The 21848-nt window shown below is 37.4% G+C and overlaps 1 protein-coding gene across 1 annotated transcript in view; it reads left to right on the forward strand.

The window, feature by feature from the left end:
- The window catches only part of LOC133633780 (lysophosphatidic acid receptor 2-like), a 55934-nt gene that overhangs the window by 8392 nt on the left and 25694 nt on the right, over positions 1-21848 (forward strand). Inside the window, exon 3 of the mRNA XM_062026463.1 lies at positions 19899-20316. Coding sequence (XP_061882447.1) covers positions 20061-20316 — 256 coding nt within the window. The 5' untranslated portion in view covers positions 19899-20060. The remainder of the gene's footprint in view (positions 1-19898; positions 20317-21848) is intronic.

Raw genomic sequence — 21848 nt, forward strand, 5'->3', positions numbered from 1 at the left:
CACATTCATTTATTTGTGGCGGCCCGCCACGAAAGAATTACGTCCGCCACAAAACAAAACAAAAAAATGTTTTTATTTATTTATTTATTTATTTTTTTGGCCTGTCCAGCTTCTCAGGAAAATCATATAGTTGATGTAGATGCCCATACAGGCTGTTCAGATTTACTTTACAAAAGAGAAGTGTAGGATACTTCTCTTGTTGCCTTATTTATATTTAACCACTAATGTTTTCTGTTTATTTGTTACTGACTGTGTTAGGACACCTCTGTTATGGGAAACACTGTATATATATATATATATATATATATATATATATATATATATATATATATATATATATATATATATATATATATATATGTATATATATATATATATATATATATGTATATATATATATGTATATATATATATATATATATATATATATATATATATATATATATATATATATATATATATATATATATACAGTATGTATATATATATGTATATGTGTATGTATATATATATATATATATGTATATGTATATATACAGTATGTATATATACATATGTATAGGTATATATACAGTATGTATATATATGTATTGTGCAAGATATCACTTTATGGACATAAGAGATTCAAAAATAAAAAACAATGTAAGAATTTTGAAAGACGGCCATAAGTCGTAACTGAACTTTTTGTCCATATAGATAAAAATTATGTTTATGTATGAGAGCTAGGGCCGCCAATTATGACCAAAATAATAAATAAGATTATTTTTTATCAATATTGAAATCATGATTACTGATTGTTAGGTAAAGCAGTGTTGGGGTGTGAACGTAATACCATCATGTCATTTGTAATGTCTAATAAAAAGACTATAGATAAACGTTATCCATATATCTAAAGACAAATATTTGTTTTTTTTGTTCATTAATAATATCAACGTGTCAGCTTTTCATCATTACATTATGTCCTTATCTCTATTTTAACATTTTGATAAAGGGAGGTATTGTTTTTATTATTTATAAAAACAATTTAAGTTATGTACATTTATATGCACATGCAGATGCTGTATCGGGACAGATTCATTATGAGTTTGAGCAGAAGTATGTCATATAGGAATTAACTCTACACCATAAAACATTAACAAAATAAAATGTCACATGAATGTTTTTTAAAGTAATTACTTTGTGACATGAAAAAAAACACAAGTAATGTAAAAAAAACCTGGTGTTTACTTTTTGATATCAATATAAAACTCAAAGCAGTTTGGCTAATGAAGATCCATCCATTTTTTTTCTACCGCTTGTCCATTTCGGGGTCGCGGGGGTGCTGGAGCCTATCCCAAGATGAAGTCTAATAAACAAGCTTTGTTCTTCTCTAACACTTCCTTGTGGTTCAGTACAACAATTTGGCCAACAAAAATTACCAGGAGTGATACCTCTGACACCTCAAACAAAATCTTCACAGTCTGCATTCAATTCGATGAGATGACAAAAACACTATAGCTAGTTTTGATGTTATTTGAACACTGATACAGTTTGCAGTTAAATAAAGGACGAGTGAGCATCTCAGTAAACAAATCAGTAAACAAACTAAAGCGCTTGGCTCAGTTTACTCTGAGGTGAAATCTCCAGAGCAAAGTCTGTGTAGTTTGTCCGCCAAACGATGCTAGTGCGCATGCCCCTGACTTTGTTTTCAGAAAAAGTAAGCAGTGTTGCCTAAAATGTATTTGTCACTAACTGTGTGGAATTTTATCGCGGTTTATCATTATACTATTTACCGTTACCTCCCTAATGCACAGTCGTGGTCAAAAGTTTACATACACTTGTGAAGGACATAATGTCATGGCTGTCTTGAGTTTCCAATAATTTCTACAACTCTTATTTTTGTGATAGAGTGATTGGAGCACATACTTGTTGGTCACAACAAACATTCATGAAGTTTGGTTCTTTTAGGAATTTATTATGGGTCTACTGAAAATGTGACCAAATCTGATGGGTCAAAAGTATACATACAACAATGTTAATATTTAGGTACATGTCCCTTGGCAAGTTTCATTGCAATAAAGGGCTTTTGGTAGCCATCCACAAGCTTCTGGCAAGCTTCTGGTTGAATTTTTGACCATTCCTCTTACCAAAATTGGTGCAGTTCAGCTAAATTTGTTGGTTTTCTGACATGTACTTGTTTTTCTTCAGCATTGTCCACACGTTTAAATCAGGACTTTGGGAAGGCCATTCTAAAACCTTAATTCTAGCCTGATTTAGCCATTACTTTACCACTTTTGACATGTGTTTGGGGTCATTGTCCTGTTGGAACACCCAACTGCGCCCAAGACCCAACTTCCGGGCTGATGATTTTAGGTTGTCTTGAAGAATATGGAAGTAATTTTCCTTTTTCATTGTCCCATTTACTCTCTGTAAAGCACCAGTTCCTTTGGCAGCAAAACAGGCCCAGGGCATAATACTACCACCACCATGCTTGACGGTAGGAATGGTGTTCCTAAGGTTTAAGGCCTCACCTTTTCTCCTCCAAACATATTGCTGGGTATTGTGGCTACATTTTTGTTTCATCTGACATCACATGGACAAAGATAAGACCTTCTGGAGGAAAGTTCTGTGGTCAGATGAAACAAAAATTTAGCTGTTTGGCCACAATACCCAGCAATATGTTTGGAGGAGAAAAGGTGAGGTGGCGACTTGTCCAGGGTGTACCCCGCCTTCTGCCCAAATGTAACCGGGATAGGCTCCAGCACCCCCAGGACTCAGAGAGGGACAAGCGGTAGAAAATAGATAGATGGATGGATGGAAGGATGGATTAATCGTTACAGCCCTACCTATACCTTTTTATTGAAGACTTTTGTTGATGAAAACAGTGATGAGCGGAGAGGGAAGAGCCACACTAATCCCACCTTCATAGTTTTTGTACGAGTTCTTTTTTTAAATTAAATAGTGTGTCTCACCTTCTTTATCAAAGTGCTTACACTCACAACATTCTTTGGCCACATGGTGGCTAATTTTGGCGTCGTACTCAACAAATAAAAAAGGTTGAAATTTGAATTCTACAAAAGTGGGTCGGTTCAAGTGTAACAGTTTACTACCTTAAAGATGGTAGTGTGTACTGTGGTCTGAGTACTGGTGAATATAAGCAAGCTTCATCTATTGATATTATTATTAGAAATATGAACACCATGGTAAAATACAGATTGGCAAGTCAGTCAGAAGATCTAGGTGCGAATCTCTGTTCGAATGTATTTTCGATGTTTTCATGTGCTGGCATCCCAAAAACATGCATGTTAGGTTATTTGGACACTAATTTGTCCATAATGTCTATACAGTATGTGTCCTGTGATTGACTGATGTGTGTGACTGTGTGTACATGCCACTTAGACAGGATCTGAAATCAAAGGTCAACTGTAGCGCAACAGGACATGATAGACTACTCGCTTCTGACAGTGACAAATGTTTCCTGCCACCTGCGTGAAGCCTTGTTCTATGTCTGTGTGCAGTTCAGGTGCTTATTCGTGCAACACAAACCAAAACTGTAAAACAAAAAACATGTTCACCCACAAAGCACTTGAAACGCTACACTGCTGCGAGGAGAGTGGATGCACAGACTGTTGAGTCGATTTAAGTGAAGTGAAGTAAATTCTGTTTGTTTAGAACTTTTTGTCTCGTGACTCAAAGTGCTTTACATTGAGAAACCCATTTTCTACATTTAAGCTGCATTTGACCAGTGTTAGTGGCACTGGCAGCAATGTGGGTAAAGTGTCTTGCCCAGGGACACAACAGCAGTGACTTAGGCCTGTTTACACTGCACACCAAATCACATTTTTTTGTCCTCAAGTGACACAGACGTGCTGCTCACTGCTCCCCTCACCTCCCAGGGGGTGAACAAGGGGATGGGTCAAATGCAGAGGACACGTTTCACCACACCTAGTGTGTGTGTGTGACAATCATTGGTACTTTAACTTTAACTTTACTTTAACTTTAAAATATTAGAACCCTCCCAAATATATTACACTATAAACTTAAGCAGACCTGGGCATTGTACGGCCCGCGGGCCGCATCCGGCCCTTTGCGCATCCCTGTCCGGCCCGCGTGAGGCCAATCATAAATTACAAAATAAATTTAAAAAAGTATCTATGTCGAGTGTGCAATACAACGGTGATGCTTTTGTTTTGAAAAGTGTTATTTGTATTACTTCCGTGTGGACGTATGCGCGTGTGCGATTGTGAGTGAATTGAACGGCGCAATTACAAACTACAAAATAAAGTTTAAAAAACATCTATGTCGTGCGCGCAATACAACTGTGCTGCTTTTATTTTGAAATGTGTTATTTATGCCGTATGTCCGGAGGGAACCTGTGAGTGAAGGTGCATAGAGACAAGTGATGAGACGCTAAAAAAAGAAAAGTTGATGAGGAATGGCGTGTTTCCAACAAGTATTTCTTGACATAAATTAATGGTAAAGCCGTGTGCTTAATGTGTGGTACACAGCTTGCTGTGTTTAAATATCATTTTAATCGCCACTACACGAAGAAACACGAGGGAAAATACCGGAATGTGTCTGATGAAGCGCGCGCAAGGGAGGCTGATGCGTTGATGGTAAAACTGCAAACCCAACAAGGACTTTGTGCCATATTTCACACCCCCAGAGATGCAGCCGTCAGGACAAGTTTCGTCATTTCTCACAAAAGCGCCAGAAAAAGTAAGGCGTTTTCTGACGGAGAGTTTATTAAGGAGTGCTTATTGGACTTTGTTGCGCTGATAATGCCCGGAGACATTGACTGTTTTTCGCTAACTTTGGATGAGAGCTCTGATGCAGTCAATTAAAGAGACAACCACAGGTAATGACTTGTTCACAGAGGTAAATGCGTGTTGGGACAAGCTGGCAGGTGTGACAATCCAATCCACTTTATTTATATAGCACATTTAAACAACAAAATGTTTCCAAAGTGCTGCACAACAATATTACAAACAATATTCACATATTATCCTTAGCTCCACCAATGACTGAATAAAAAGAAAAAACAATTACATATAAAACCAATATAAAAAACAATATAAAATAAATATGATTAAAAACTATTTTTAACAACAGATGGTTGTCCAAATCTGATGGGGAAAAATGTTGGCTAATGCAGGATAAAGTGACCATCAAAAGCAATCTGCTTTTGTATAAAGTTAAGTTAGGTTAAATTAAATTATTATTATTATTATCATCAATATTATTTATCTTACGGTATATCAAAAATAATATTGAGCAAAATTTAATTGAAATATTGTCGTGTGGCCCTCCAGCAGTGCTCGGGTTGCTTATGCGGCCCCCGGTGAAAATTAATTGCCCACCCCTGAACTTAAGGGTGTAACGGTACGTGTATTTGTATTGAACCATTTCGGTAAGGGGGTTCCGGTTCGGTTCGGAGGTGTACGGAACAAGTTTCCACACGGACATATTAAGTAGCGTAACGCACGTTGTGTAAACAATGCACAACACACGGCATGCTAGCAGCTAACCGGCTACGATAGACTGACCATAAGTCCTCTTTTGACCGGACATGTCCTCTTTTGCGGAGCTGTCAGGGCGGAGTTTCTTAAATGCCTCAAATGTCCGGCATTTTGAGTTAGGGTTGCATGTATTTTCAATGTACGTTCGGTGTTAAGAAGGGGTTAAAAACAAAACTAATTGTGCGCGCAGCAGCATTCGTGAAGGAGGGGCAGAGACAGAGAGAGCGAGAGAGTTATGATAAACGCGCATGTGTCGCCAGGCTCTGCTTTTTATCCATAGATTTATCAGATTTAATTTTTTATTATCTATAGCAGGGGTGTCAAAAGTGTGCCATTTGCGGCCCACAGCTAATGTTTTAAAGGCCCACGGCACATTCTAAAAATACTATTAAAATAAACAAAAACATAACAAAAGTGAAATAAAAAAGCTTAAAGGTTAAATGTAATTTAGAAAAAGTTGCAATGTTGACTAATAAAACAAAGTTGTTTTTTTTTCTTTCAAACTGTCATTGCTCAAAACATAATATTGAATAAAAATCAATGTTATTATGAATTATTGACCTATCCAAGGCTCCGATTACTTAACATAAAAAATTCCACTAAGAAAAATATTTTTGGTGGAAGATTTTGAAAATTTGGTAAATAAATAACCCAAAAATTTATATTTTGTTGTTTTCTTATTGTACCGAAAATGAACCGAAGGTACGTACCGAACCAACATTTTTGTGTAGCGTTACACCCCTACTATAAACATACATTATAATACTTTATTTTCATGTTGAAAAACACTAATTTTTAAGGTATGGCGATTGTATCTATGGTGGCGACTTTTCTTTCGTAGTTGTAGCGACTTCCTCCCAGTGAACTTTTCTGTTTGCACTTTAGCGCATGCAAGTGACGCCGAGGCCACATTGGGGCCACATGCATGTTTACACTGGAGTCTAATAAAAGTCAAATCAGATAGAGGAAAGAAAAAAAATCAGATTTGGGCCACTTTGGCCTGCAGTGTAAACGTACTCTTGGATAGCAGAAGCTGGATTCAAACCAGGAAACGTCATGTTTCTGGTCTGCCGGTCTACCATCTGAGCCACACCGCCCCAAGAAAAGAAAGTAAAGAAAACATCAGCTGAAAACATGTTGACATATGTCCAGTTTGTCTTTTCTGCTGCCGTTGACACAAGGAAGTGACTAATATCTGTTGACACAACCATAAACTTGGGAAGGGGTATTCATTTTTTCAAAGCATTTTAAAATTGTCATTGTTTCTCAAATTGGTAAAAAAAAATAAAAAATGGCAACGCTACACAAAAATGTGACACATTTGTTCCTGTTGTCAACCATTGCAAACACAACTTTTGACTCCACATTTATCTTTACATAAACTAATGCAATCCTTTTACACCATTATTCAATTTGCACTACTGGCTTTCAAGTCATTTTTGTTTAAAATGCAATTTCAATATTGATCGTGTGTATTTATTAGGAAAAAAGAAAGAAGGATATGGCAATTTATTTAAACTTTTTCCCCTACAATACGCATTGAGGAAAAAAGTGTGTTTTATTTGATTACTTAATTAATTGAACAAACTACTCGATGATTAGTAGAATAATCGATAGCTGCAGCCCTATTTATTTGTCCCCCAGATGGCACTACTTTTCCTTACTTAAAGCATGCAGCAAAGTGTACAAATTGACTTGTTTAGAGTGGAAAAAATATCAATGTGTAGTATTTTTACAGTAGTTTTTTTTTGAGGAACTGACATTTTTTATCTTAAAGAACTCAAGTGTGATTTTTTTTTTTTCGTTTAAAAAACGACATTGTAAGGGTGGAAAAAAACAATGCATTAAAAAGAATGTTCCTGCCAATCACTGACCCATCACAGGGTCTCAATAATATTAAAGGCCTACTGAAACCCACTACTACCGACCACGCAGTCTGATAGTTTATATATCAATGATGAAATCTTAACATTGAAACACATGCCAATACGGCCGGGTTAACTTATAAAGTGCAATTTTAAAATTCCCGCCACACTTCCGGTTGAAAAACTCCTTTGGATATGATTTATGCGCGGGACGTCACAAAATCCACAGAAGTGGTTGGACCCCATCGACCCGATACAAAAACCTCTTGTTTTCTTCGACAAAATTCCACAGTATTCTGGACATCTGTGTTGGTGAATCTTTTGCAATTTGTTTAATGAACAATGGAGGCTGCGCTGCAAAGAAGAACGTTGTAGGTGGGATCGATCGGTGTATTAGCGGCTAAGTACAATACTTAAAGCAACACAACAAGGACTACTTACCCTGATAGCAGACGCCTAGCCGATGCTTGCCGCCAAACCCACGGATGAAGTCCTTCGTCGCGCCGTTGATCGCTGGAACGCAGGTGAGCACGGCTGTTGATGGGAAGATGAGGGCTGGCTGGCGTAGGTGGAGCGCTAATGTTTTTATCATAGTTCTGTGAGGTCCGGTTGCTAAGTTGCTAAATTAGCCTTAGCGTCGTTAGCAACACCATTGTTAAGCCTTACCAGGCTGAGAATTTTTAACCGTGTAGTTACATGTACATGGTTTAATAGTATTGTTGATCTTCTGTCTATCCTTCCAGTCAGGGGTTTATTTATTTTGTTTCTATCTTCATTTGAGAACGATGCTATCACGTTAGCTCAGTAGCTAAGTGTGTCACCGATGTATTGTCTTGGAGATAAAAGTCACTTTAAATGTCCATTTCGCGTGCTCGACTCTCATTTTCAAGAGGATATAGTATCCGAGGTGGTTTAAAATACAAATCCGTGATCCACAATAGAAACAGGAGAGAGTGTGGAATCCAATGAGCCAGCTTGTACCTAAGTTACGGTCAGAGCGAAAAAAGATACGTCCATCACTGCCTCTCAAGTCCTTCACTGTAACGTTCCTCATCTACAAATCTTTCATCCTCGTTAAAATAATGGGGTAATCGTCACTTTCTCGGTCCGAATCTCTCTCGCTCTATTGTAAACAAAGGAAAATTGTGAGGGTATTACCTCCTCTGACGTCACGCTACTTCCGGTACAGGCAAGGCTTTTTTTATTAGCGAGCAAAAGTTGCGAACTTTATCGTCGATTTTCTCTACTAAATCCTTTCAGCAAAAATATGGCAATATTGCGAAATGATCAAGTATGACACATAGAATGGATCTGCTATTCCCGTTTAAATAAAAAAAAATCATTTCAGTAGGCCTTTAATGAGCAAATACAAGTTCAAATGCATTTCATTCACGTGTTTTTGTATAATAAATTATATTTTTATATAGGCCTGGCCCTATATTCGATAAGTTAATTAACCCAACGATAATTTTTTTTATTTTCCAGCGTCAATAATCACCGTATGCATGCGTTATGGGTTACAAGTAGGGATGTAACGGTTTCAAATCTCACGGTCCGATATTATCATGGTATTAAGGCCACAGAACGATGTTGCGGTATATGTCTCAAAAAAGCTTGGTAAAAATGCCATTGTGTGTAAAATGAAGTGGCAGGAATGTTTAGGATAAATACACTACTGTAATTGAATACAAACATAAATGTTAAAATGTTTTAGTCATATCTTTTTACTACAAACAAGTATTTCTCAGTGCAAATAATTGTGCAGGAACAGCTACTGTTTTAAGCAAATATATACTGTATATTAAAAAAAACCTTACAGTTAATGTCTTTAAAGTAACAATTGAATCATCCTGTGTAACAAGTGTAAAACAATAATGTACACTTTAGTGTCTTTCAACTTTTACATTATGGGAAGCAGTGTCCTCTACAGAGTTTAGAAAATGTTTCTCAAAAAAGTAAACTAACAATTAGGGCTGTCAACAATAACGCATGTGATTAATTAAATAAACTTATTGCGTTATCATAAATGAATCAAAATCAATCACACCATTTGTTATGACCGCGCGTAAACCGGAAAGTTGGCACCTGTTTTACGGTCCAAAGATGAATGATGAGAGGAGGCCAATTTCACTTTAAAAGACAAGGCAGACTTTGTTGGCATAGCAGCGACAAACATTCTTATCACCGGCGCACAACAAGTTTAAAATAGCATCTTAAAGCAATGCACATACCGAGTTTCTGTGGGGCATTAAAAAGCATAACATTAATTTTGCAAAAATTAACACCTTAAATGGCATTAAAAAGCATTGAATTCAATGTCCAGAAGCATTCAATTTTGTTTATAAAATTGAAAGACTGTGCTGATAGAGGTAAGTCAATCAATCGACCAGTAAATAAAAATTAACTCAATAACTTTGCTGTCATCGATAAATTGCTCCGTCTGTCTGTCTTTTCTTCAGTTGTGGCTTTTAAACTGGTCTTGTAAGGTTTGAAAGTGTGATAAGCTCTGCCTCCATATGGCAAATGAAACGGTTCTGAGGGCCCAAAGTTAGGGGACAGAATGAAATGAATTAGAGTTCCTTCAGCTGCCAGACACTTTATACATAACCTGCTGTACCCATTTTAAACAACTTATACTGTAGGGTGTAAAATACAATCTATTCAAGATGTTTAATTGACTCAGCTTATATTTAATGCATCTAAAGAATGCAATTATCATTCTAAGATGTGTATTTCTTTTTTAAAGGAAGAGTAAATGCAGATGTAAATACTGCACAAACTACAGTTATTTATGGTTGTGTTTACTATCTGTACCTTGTTTGCCTTTTTATTGCAAATGCTTTCAAAATGTGCTCTTAATTATTACTATACTTACTGTCACCAAGTTTTAAGCAAATTATTGACTTGCAGTTAAGTAAAGCATTTAAAAACGTACATGGGTATAATTTTGACAGCAAAATTGCATTTTTGTCCAAATATTGGTGTATTTTCTTAAGCAAATTTTAAATATGCAAGCTAGTAATAACCTGTGATAATTCATCTACAGCTCAATAGTGTGATTAATCTGATTTAAAAAATAATGACTTGACAGGCTTACTAACAATATAACTTCTAATAATGTAAACACCATACAAACTGATGTTTTGCTTTGCTGGCTTCAAATATCTGACGGTTTGAGGTGGCGACTTGTCCAGCCCAGCTTTCCACCCAAGTGCAGCTGGAATAAGCTCCAGCTCCCCCGCGACATCAACAGACAAGCAGTTCAAAAATAGATGGGTGGATTGAGAATGTATCAAGTAGCTTTTTAGTTCAATCTTATTTCCTACAGTTAGGGTTAGGCGATATAGACCAAAACTGATACCATGGTATTTTTAATCTGAATGGCGGTGTACGGTATACAGTGTTTCCCATAAACTGCCAAGATACCTGTGGCTATGGGCGTGACTATGGGCGTGGTCACCATGACATCATTGAGTAATTTGCATAATTTACTACAATGATATGATTTTCTCTAAAAAGGCTCAAAAAATGTATACTTACTAATTAATAATAACAGTTTTGTTTTAAACGTCCATCCATCCATCCATCCATCCATCCATCCATTTTACAATATAATTACAACACTTTATGTACATATTTATATACAGATTTGAACAATAACTTATTCACTGAAATATATTTATTAATTGTGGTTCTTGCAAAAAATATATCTTATAAAATATAAAAGCTAAAATGTTTCTTAAAGCTCTGCCCCTTTAATTAGTGCATACTAAATAATTTAACTTTAGCCTACTACTACAACCATGTTATTTACCAGCAACATAAAGTGAAACAGAGGCAGAGGTGTCCTGCCACAGTCAGTAACAAATAAACAGAAAACCGTAGTGGTCAAATACAAATAAGGCAACAAGAGAAGTATCCCACACTTCTCTTTTGTAAAGTAAATCTGAATAGCCTATATGGGCATCTACATCAACTATATGATTTTCCTGAGAAGCTGGACAGGACAAAAAAAAAATATATATATATATATATTTTAATTTTTTAAATTTTTTATTTTTTAAATTTATTTGTGGCAGACGTAATTCTTTCGTGGCGGGCCGCCACAAATAAATGAATGTGTGGGAAACACTGGTTTATACCGGTATCTTAAACGTGCAAAGTGCTTAAGGTTGCCTAAGTGTTTTACGGCTAGATAACTAGTGTTGAGAGTACTCAGATTATTTTTGTTGCACAGTAAGTAGTAACGTAATCTGTTTATTCTCATAAAGTAATTAGTTAGCAATTTTTGTTCATTACGTTAGGTTTATAGCCTCACTCTTGTGTGCGGGGATAGGCCGTCGGCTGTTAAGTTAAGTTTAAAAGTACTTTTCAGCCAATCAGCCGCTATACTGCAGTATCTTAGTCCGTACAGTCTATGGGGAGAGGCACTTTTAAACCAAGTTGTAGTTAAACATTCGACACACAGAGCAAGCAGCAGAGAGGACCTACTGTTACCATCATGCGCTGCGTCAGAAAAAGCCTCTGTACACACAAAGCGCGGGGATGAGCCAAAGAAGATGCCCTGTGCTTTGTCAGTCTAGCGCAAGAGCAAACAGCCGTAACAAAGGCACATCAAAAGATACCGGTATGGCGGTATAGTCTCAAATATATGCAGTATTTTTTAAATATACCGGTATTATAGTTAATACCGGTATACCACCCAACCCTACCTGCGTTAAACTTTTTTTTTTTTTGTGATTTCCCCCTGTGTAGTACGCCGTGACTGGCTGGCTCTGTGTCGCCTCGGAAACACTCAAAAAAAAGTGTCACCCTTTGCTTTGCAGAAAGCACTTTCTTACCTCGGCAAGTACAAAAACGAGTACAAAAACACTTCACTTCTTGCTTACGCCGTGTCACGCCCCCACCTTGCCGGTCCGCGCTACGCAGTGGATTCTGGGAGATGTAGTTTATTTACAGACCTGGCCAATGCTAAAATGCCAGAAGGAAACTACACTCACCAAGTTTTCGTTTGATACCGTCATCCATCACAGTATTATTTAGAAGACTTTGAAACCGAAATACCCCAGTATTTATAATACCTTTACAACCCAAGTTACAAGAGCGGTCACTCTTTTGCATCGGTTTTAGCAGCTGCGGGCGCAATAGTGATAACCGCTGTAAAACTCCCGACGGTTAGTATTATCGGAATAAATTAAGATGATCGCATAAACCGTGATTGACAACTGAACTTTGATAAACCTATGGAAGGACTAGCGTTAACTTGCTAGATAGCTTAAGTGCTAACATGAAAACAAGTGACATGAACATATTTTCCTATAAGAAACGTCATAACCCAATCTTAATTTGAAGAAACACATTACTGTTTAAACAACTAAAATACAGTATTCATATTGAACATAAAGGCTGTGCTGCCTTTGCACAAAGTGATCAATATGAACTCCACAATGTCGTGTTGAAGAAGAAGAACGTCCATTCAACAGGAAGTGAACTCGCGTGACGTCACATAAACTGGAAGTAAAAAGAACTGGTCACTCATGCATTTATTTAAAAAAAACATTCTAAAAAATTAACAATTTAAAATGGAAGATACACATATTTAAACACAAATACAAATACTATGGCTCTTATGAAGCCAGAACACAATTTAATGCTTCCTCTGCCAAGAAAGTATCATGTGTTGTGTTGGGTTATTAAAATAAAATACAACCTGATTAAAAGTTTTGCATGTGTGTATAAATACTTTTTGAGCACATTCAACAATATTGCAATAATAATGGTAACTGTGATCATTTTGTTCACAATAACTTTATTTAGCGATTTAATTTATTGTTTTGGTTGTGTATAAATTAGGGTCCTCCACCTTTTCCTAACAGGGACTGAACCTATTTTATTGCTTTTGGTTGTAATTGTTATTCATGTACAAAACTTTGCTGACAGGGTATATTTTGTTTTTATTAAGGCTGCAGCTAACGATTATTTTTCTATCGATTAATCTATAGATTATTTTTTCGATTAATCGGTTAATCTATAGATTATTTTTTCGATTAATCTATAGATTATTTTTCCTTTTACCGATTATTTTTTTATTCAAAATGAAGATGAAAAAATAAATGTAGGCCAGTTTTTTCGAAAGGCATGGCTTTTATTTACAAAAAAAAAGAAGTATGGCCACTCAGTCAACATTGACAACAACATGACTAAATATTCTGTAACAATGTAAACATTTAAAACTTTTAACCTTTAACAAAATTAAAAGTAGCTTATTTGCTTTTTAATGTGCAAATATAAAAGTCAACATCCAGTGCAAATCTTAATATTCTGCAATAGTATAAGCATTTCAAAAGTAAAAGTATTGCTTATTTTGCCTTAAAATGTGCAAAAATAAAGATAAACATCCAATACAAAAAAGTGCTAATCTAAATATTCTGGAGCACTGTAAACATTAAGTATTGCTTTTAAAATGTGCAAAATAAACATCCAGTCCAACACAGTACACAATAACCAATTCTACTCATTCCAGTGAGTGACTAACAGTTGTAATGAAGAAAGGTTAGCATGTCTACATGCTCTGCTTCTTTTCTTGTTTACAATATTCCCAGCAGCTGAAAATAGGCGCTCAGAAGGGGTCGATGTGGCTGGAACTGAGAGGTAATTAGCCTTCACCTCAAGCCAGGACTGCGAGTGAGCTGAACTGCAGTTTAAGTTTCTAGAAGGTCAACGGGCTCATAGTGATGTTACTAGTAGTTGACTGGGAGGTGTTTATTATCATTTGGGGAGAGTCCGCTGCCTGATGCTCACCTGCTAAACACCTATCTGCTCCACGCTGAAGCGCTGACTACATGCGCTCTGAATACGCACTGCTGATTGGCTGATAATGCTTCGTGTGTACCAATCAGATGGTTGTGTGGGTGGGACAATGCTGCGTGCTGAGACAGAGGCAGGAGCGAAGCAGCTTGTTAAGACTTTAGCAGTTAAAGTTAGCTTTAGCTTAGAAACTCGTTCGGTACACCCCCGTACCGAACCGAAAGCCCCGTACCGAAACGGTTCAATACAAAACACGTACCGTTACACCCCTAGCAGATACAAATGACACATTCATGTTTTTGTGTAATGATGACAACGTATGCTCACGCGGACGATTGACTAGTTGATGGTTGATGGTTTTCTTTTCAAATGTTCGTTCATAGCCGTTGTGCTGCTATGATAGGCCATTTACGCTCGACACAGTGTGCATTCAACAACATTATTAGGCTGTGTATTGAAATACTTCCACACTTTTGACGACTTTTGGCGTGATTTTTCCCCCTCGCTCGCATCGTCTGCTTTGATCGTCTGCTTTGCGCTTCGCCATGACGGTAGTGTGACGTAAATATGCGACGCGTCGACGCACAAAAACGGCGTCGACGTATTTACGTAACCGATGACGTCGACTACGTCCACGTCGTTTCAGCCTTAGTTTTTATTTCCCCCCAATGTTTTTTTTGATTGATTGAAACTTTTATTAGTAGATTGCACAGTTCAGTACATATTCCGTACAATTGACCACTAAATGGTAACACCCGAATAAGTTTTTCAACTTGTTTAAGTCGGGGTCCACGTAAATCAATTCATGGTAACCCGTATAATTAAAAGTTTAAATTGCAATTACAATGTTAAGTTATACAAGAAATGCAAGTTCATTGCATTTGACAGGGTATACAATATTGCGGTTAATATAATAATGATAATAATATTGTTTATTGGCAATAATTTGTAGGTTAATACATTGTGCAGCAAAATTTGTTATCAGCACAGGCTTATTTTTACAGTAGTTTTTGAGAGGCTGAAATTGTCTTTAGACCTTGAGTGTCAGTTTTTATTCAAATCTGACGCTGCAGTTAAGCATTGACCCATCTCAGGGTATAATAATAACAAGTATATACTCCTTGAAGTGTATCTTATGAAGGAGGAATTATTAAAAAAAATAAAAAAAATGAACACAAATTTCTATAGCAATGTTGACAATTTTCTTTTCTTTTTTTTTTTTTTTTACAAACATGTTAGTGAATTTGAAGTACTTTATTAAGAGTTCATTAGAAATTTAAGCAAAATAGAGTGCAGTACTTGATTGTAACCAGCAGCTGCACTTTTTCTCTGACTCTAAACTCATTTTTGGTGTAAAGCTGCTAATGGTTCGAACTCTCATGAAATAGGAGTAATTAGTTGCTTGGACTGTACTATTGTTGTTGCTATCTGAAAAGGAGGATACCAAAAAAGAATATAATATGAGTTATTTTGGTACCCCACGCAGCTTTTGACAATGGATACTCCAAAAATATGTACTGAACTTCTTAGTAAAAATGGTGATTTGTCTTCCATTATCCTATGTACAAGTTTTACCACCGCTAAGATGTTTAGACAATGGATTCTGACCATACATTTTTTTATGGCCTTTTAAATTCTTTCTCTGAGCTGTTGAATGTTTGTGGCCCTGAATTGCTTCTATCCCGTGCCACAATTTTCTCTTTTTTTTTTCTTTTGGTATTTTCCTCCTTAGTTGCACCCGTGGTAGGAAGAGTGGGTCACTGAGGCTTTGCGCGAATGTTTGGATTGAGATTGTTTTACATAGTTGGATTGTGTAATTGCGAGGTGTGTCGCCGCTGTAGCTGCTCTGCTGTCTCCATTGTGGAGACACAAGCAGCAAAAGGGCGGGTATGAAGGACGGATAGTTAGTCAAAAGGGATTATTGCAGACTTGCTCACAGATTTACTGATGTTAGTTGATCTGTATGCGGGACTTTTCAATAAAACAAAGAAACAACATGCAATTTTTCTTAGATTTGTCAGACTCCAGCCCAGCTGTTACCCTGAACAGGCTAAGCAGTACAGAACAGAAATCCCTTGATGTAAAATGTAGACGTATAATGGTTTCTATCAGGAGTGTCACGATATCAGCATAAACATGAGTAATGAATGATACTTTACTACGGCTTGCATCTAAACCAGTGGTCCTTAACCTTGCTGGAGGTACCGAACCCCACCAATTTCATATGCGCATTCACTGAACCCTTCTTTAGTGAAAAATAAAATGTTTTTTTTTTCACATTCAAGACAAAAGTTATATGATTTTTTACTCGTGCACAAAATGAACCGTGCATGAACATCACCTTGTTCAAAGAAGAAAACCAACACAGTGCATGAACTCACAACAAATTACACACCTGCAAAATAGTTTGACTTCTGCTGTTGCCGTATCCATAATATGCAGATAGGGAGATGTTTTTATGTACACGATGAGTCGGGTGTGGCTTGAGGCTCCACCGAACCCCTGAGGCCGACTCACCGAACCCCTAGGGTTCGATGGAACCCAGGTTAAGAACCACTGATCTAAACTCTCCGATAGAAGCAGTTGCAGCATATTTACTCGTGCAAAGCTGGACAGCCTGTTAACATCTTAATGCCCTCCAGGAGGCACACAAGGTGTGTGTTTTCTTTTATTTTAATGAAGTCAATCAATCAATCAATCAATCAATGTTTATTTATATAGCCCTAAATCACAAAAGTCTCAAAGGGCTGCACAAGCCACAACGACATCCTCGGCACAGAGCCCACACAAGGGACGTCGATGTGAATGACTATGAGAAACCTTGGGGAGGATCGCATGTGTGGGTAACCCCCCCTCTAAGTACAGTCCCTAGTGGATCCAACATAACAGTGAGAGTCCAGTCCATAGTGGGGCCAGCAGGAGACCATCCCGAGCGGAGACAGGTCAGTAGCGCAGAGACGTCCCCAACCGATGCACAGGCGAGCGGTCCACCCCGGGCCCCAACTCTGGACAGCCAGCACCTCATCCATGGTCACCGGAACCGGAATAACCCGGCGAGGGGGCAAAGGAGAAAAGAAAACGGCAGATCAACTGGTCTAAAAAAGTCATTTGCAGAAGGTGTACATGATAGGCTATATGCTACTAGGAACTAGCAGCTACACAACAGATAAGCACACAATAGCACACAAGCTAGACGTACGTAACAAGTGTCCTTAATTGAAAAATATTGCAGTCAATATAAAGAATTAGCAAATAATTATAGGCAGGTTTATAAGCGGTAGAAAATGGATGGATGGATGAAATTTGTACACAAGGCAATTTAAAGTGCTTTACAGAAAATTACAAGAAGACAAAAATTAAAATATAAAATAATACAAATAATCAAAATTTCAATTTAAAATCAGACAATAAAATTAACATTAAAAACAATCATAATTCAAAATCAATCAAAGAGTGGAGATAGGCGCCCCGTAAAGGGCTACCAAAAAATATTTGTTCCTTAGTTGTGGTCAGTTTCTACAGCACACAAATTATGACTGAAGTGGTGAAGCTGTATTTTCATTTGCACTTCAGTTTGACAGTTTATTTCCAAAAAATATATTATTATTAGCAATATTTGTTATTAATTTAGTTCAAATGTATTTGTTTTAGTGCAGGTGGGATAGGCGTCAGCGCCCCCGAGAAGGACAAGCGGTAGACGGTGGATGGATGTATTTATTTTAGTACTGTGTGATTGCATGTACTGTAAATGGTCTTTTCATCAGTTTTTATGAGTCCCTTTTTATGCAGTATATTTGATCAATATTTATTTTTGTAATGTGCCTGACCTAAGCTTTGATCATAATCTTTGTGATTAACATATGGTTTCATATCATTTGACAGTTTATCCTGTAAGTAAGTTAGATATAATTATATTATAGTATTATAACAATACTAGTAATGTAACGGTATTATAAAGATCGTGGTATTTCGGATTCAAAGTCTTCTAAATAATACCGTGATGGTATCAAACAAAGTGTAGTTGGTTTTTTTTGGCGTTTTCACATTGTTAATTGTTACACTGGATGTTTACATTGTTACTTTAAAGACATCAACTATAATTTCTTCTTTTAAATATTGGCTTACAACAGTAGATGTTCCTGCACAAGTACTTGTACTTAGAAATACTTGCCTGTAGTAAAAAATATGATAAGAACATTTTAGCATTGTTTGTGTTCAATTATAGTAAGCGTGTTTATTCTAAACATTCTTGCCACTTCATTTCACACACTATGGAATTTTTGCCAAGCCTTTTTTTTGGACCACTGTGGCCTAAATACAGTGATAATGTTGTATCGTGACATGTTGATACCGTTACATCTCGAGGTGGGAATCTTTGGGCACCTCACAATTCAGGAGCTACGATTTCATTCCAAATCAATTATTGATGCATCTTTAATTTATGTATATTGATGCAGTTTTACATTTATTTTTGTTTCACTAAATAATGTATTATTTATCACTTGCAACTTAAAAACCCCCCAATTCATTTGGAACAAGAAACAGTTAAATTATTTCCCACATTTATTAAATGAATGAAAATGTGTGCAAAACTTGACCATAGATACCCGATAGTAATGGAGCTGCTTAGATCTCTCGGTGAGGTGGCTCGCTGCAGTCAGCCAAATTTTAAAACTGTCTGCATTACACTATTTACAATAATCTGGTCAGGATGCCACTTAGGGCACGTCCAACCGGTAGGAGGCCACGGGGAAGACACAAGACACGTTGGGAAGACTATGTCTCCCAGCTGGCCTGGGAACGCCTCGGGATCCCCCTGGAAGAGGTGGACGAAGTGGCTGGGGAGAGGAAAGTCTGGGCTTCCCTGCTTCGGCTGCTGCCCCCGCGACCCGACCTCGGATAAGCGGAAGAAGATGGATGGATGGATGAAATAGATTATTGACGTTTACTAATCAATTCTATAATCGTCCATGTCTGAACTGCGATGCATCTAAAAATTGATTATTTCCCCCACCTCAAGTTATATTCCTATTGAATACGATTACAATCAAGAGGAAGGTAGCTAATTAGTCAAATAGCTTTGAGGTTTTATTTCCGCAATTTCTATTGTCCGTTGTTTTACTAAAACAATACTTTTTTTTATCAGCACAAGGCCTTTTAAATGGATAAAAGTTGAATACTTAATTTTGGTTTTGTACGCTCGTAATAAGCAACACAGTTAACAGTAAAAGTACATATTTCTGAATGATTGGTCATATTTGTTAGTTATCTTATGCTAAAATATCTTAAGCTGCATTCAAAATCAGATGGCTAAATTAGAGCCCCTGAACAGATTTATGCTTCATAATGCGATTAGTCGACTAATTGTTAAGATAATCGATGTTTAATCGACTATCAGAATAGTTGCTAGTTGCCGACCTATTCTCCATAACGATTACCCGTGTAAGACTGGATTTTCCGTTTGGACCACGGCAAAAACAAGACTCAAAATTAGGTAAAAAAAAAAACCTTGTACACATCAAACCACATAATTATCGTCTTCTGTCTGGGGAAACAAACTTTATGCTCAGTCAGTATTTGTTTTGTACAGTTTTTTTCCTCTCATTTTGCTTTAGATTACTTTGAGTTCTGGAGTGCAGCGGTTTGACTGTGAGCTCAAGAAATTTGATGAGCACTGCTGTAGAACATAGAACATTCCAATGTTTAATGTCTGCTGTATGTCCCACAGATGAGCATTCTCACCCGAGCAGCTGATGGCATGCTGCCCTGCAGGCCGTCGGAGAGAGGGCGAGTCTGAATGGCGCCCTAGTTCCGCCCCTCATCTCCCTGTCTGAAAACGCCTTGACCCCTTCTCTCAGGAACCGCCGAGCGCCCCGCCGACCTCTCCACTATGGATATACGGAGCGACGACACAGAGGGCTGCTATTACAACCGCACCGTCAAGTTTTTCTACGAAAAGAGTAACAAGACCATCAGCGACCACTGGCGTGGCCGCGACTACGTGGTCGTCACGCTGGGCATGACAGTCTGCTTCATTGTCATCTTTTCCAACCTTCTGGTTATTGGGGCCATTTTAAAAAATAGACGCTTCCACTTTCCCATCTACTACCTTTTGGGTAACCTGGCCTTGGCAGACCTCTTCTCAGGTACGTCGTACGCTCAATTAACACACACAGTAAATTGGGGACTTTTTGTCTTTTCAGGTACATTTTTGCTCTATTTTTGGCCATAACTATGAATGTGTTGCTCTAAATGGAATGATTATTTCCCAAGAGGGTTTTTTTTTATGTTAAATTGTAATATTTTTATTCAAAATTATTTTTAGAAATCAACAATACACTTTGAAATAATTTTAATCCAGTTAAAGCCTTCAGGGAGACAAGACATTTTTTGAATTTCTTTTTCCTTTTTGCTGAAATCTCTTAAACAACTTCTGTTTACAAAAAAACAAAAAATGTAATGTTTTTTTCCAACCATTTTTTTTTTACCTAATTATAAAGTTACAAGTTAAAGTCCCAAAGGTAGTCACAAACACTAGGTGTGGTGAAATTATCCTCTGTATTTGACCCACCCCCATTTTCACCCCCTGGGAGGTGAGGGGGGCAGCGAGCAGCAGCGGTGGCCGTGCTCGGGAATCATTTTGGTGATTTGACCCCCAATTCCAACCCTTGATGCTGGGTTTGAACTCACGACCTTCCAGTCTCAGGGCGGACACTCTAACCACAAGGCCACTGAGCAGGTCTATGGCAGATTTTTATTTAAAATCACTTATTTTCCATACAGTAAATGTTAAAGGCCTACTGAAATGAATTTTTTTTATTTAAACGAGAATAGCAGATCCATTCTATGTGTCATACATGATCATTTCGCGATATTGCCATATTTTTGCTGAAAAGATTTAGTAGAGAACAACGACGATAAAGTTCGCAACTTTTGGTAGCTGATAAAAAAAGCCTTGCCTGTACCGGAAGTAGCGTGACGTCACAGGAGGCAATATTCCTCACAATTTTCCTTTGTTTACAATGGAGCGAGAAAGATTCGGACCGAGAAAACGACGATTACCCCATTAATTTGAGCGAGGATGAAAGATTCGTAGATGAGGAACGTTACAGTGAAGGATTAGAGAGGCAGTGATGGACGTATCTTTTTTCGCTCTGACCGTAACTTAGGTACAAGCTGGCTCATTGGATTCCACACTCTCTCCTTTTTCTATTGTGGATCACGGATTTGTATTTTAAACCACCTCGGATACTATATCCTCTTGAAAATGAGAGTCGAGCACGCGAAATGGACATTCAGAGTGACTTTTATCTCCACGACAATACATCGGTGACACACTTAGCTACTGAGCTAACGTGATAGCATCGTTCTCAAATGAAGATAGAAACAAAATAAATAAATCCCTGACTGGAAGGATAGGCAGAAGATCAACAATACTATTAAACCATGTACATGTAACTACACGGTTAAAAATTCTCAGCCTGGTAAGGCTTAACAATGCTGTTGCTAACGACGCTAAGGCTAATTTAGCAACTTAGCAACCGGACCTCACAGAACTATGCTAAAAACATTAGCGCTCCACCTACGCCAGCCAGCTCTCATCTTCCCATCAACAGCCGTGCTCACCTGCATTCCAGCGATCGACGGCGCGACGAAGGACTTCATCCGTGGGTTTGGC

The sequence above is a fragment of the Entelurus aequoreus genome, linkage group LG18, assembly GCF_033978785.1.
Source record: "Entelurus aequoreus isolate RoL-2023_Sb linkage group LG18, RoL_Eaeq_v1.1, whole genome shotgun sequence".
Classification (NCBI taxonomy): domain Eukaryota; kingdom Metazoa; phylum Chordata; class Actinopteri; order Syngnathiformes; family Syngnathidae; genus Entelurus; species Entelurus aequoreus.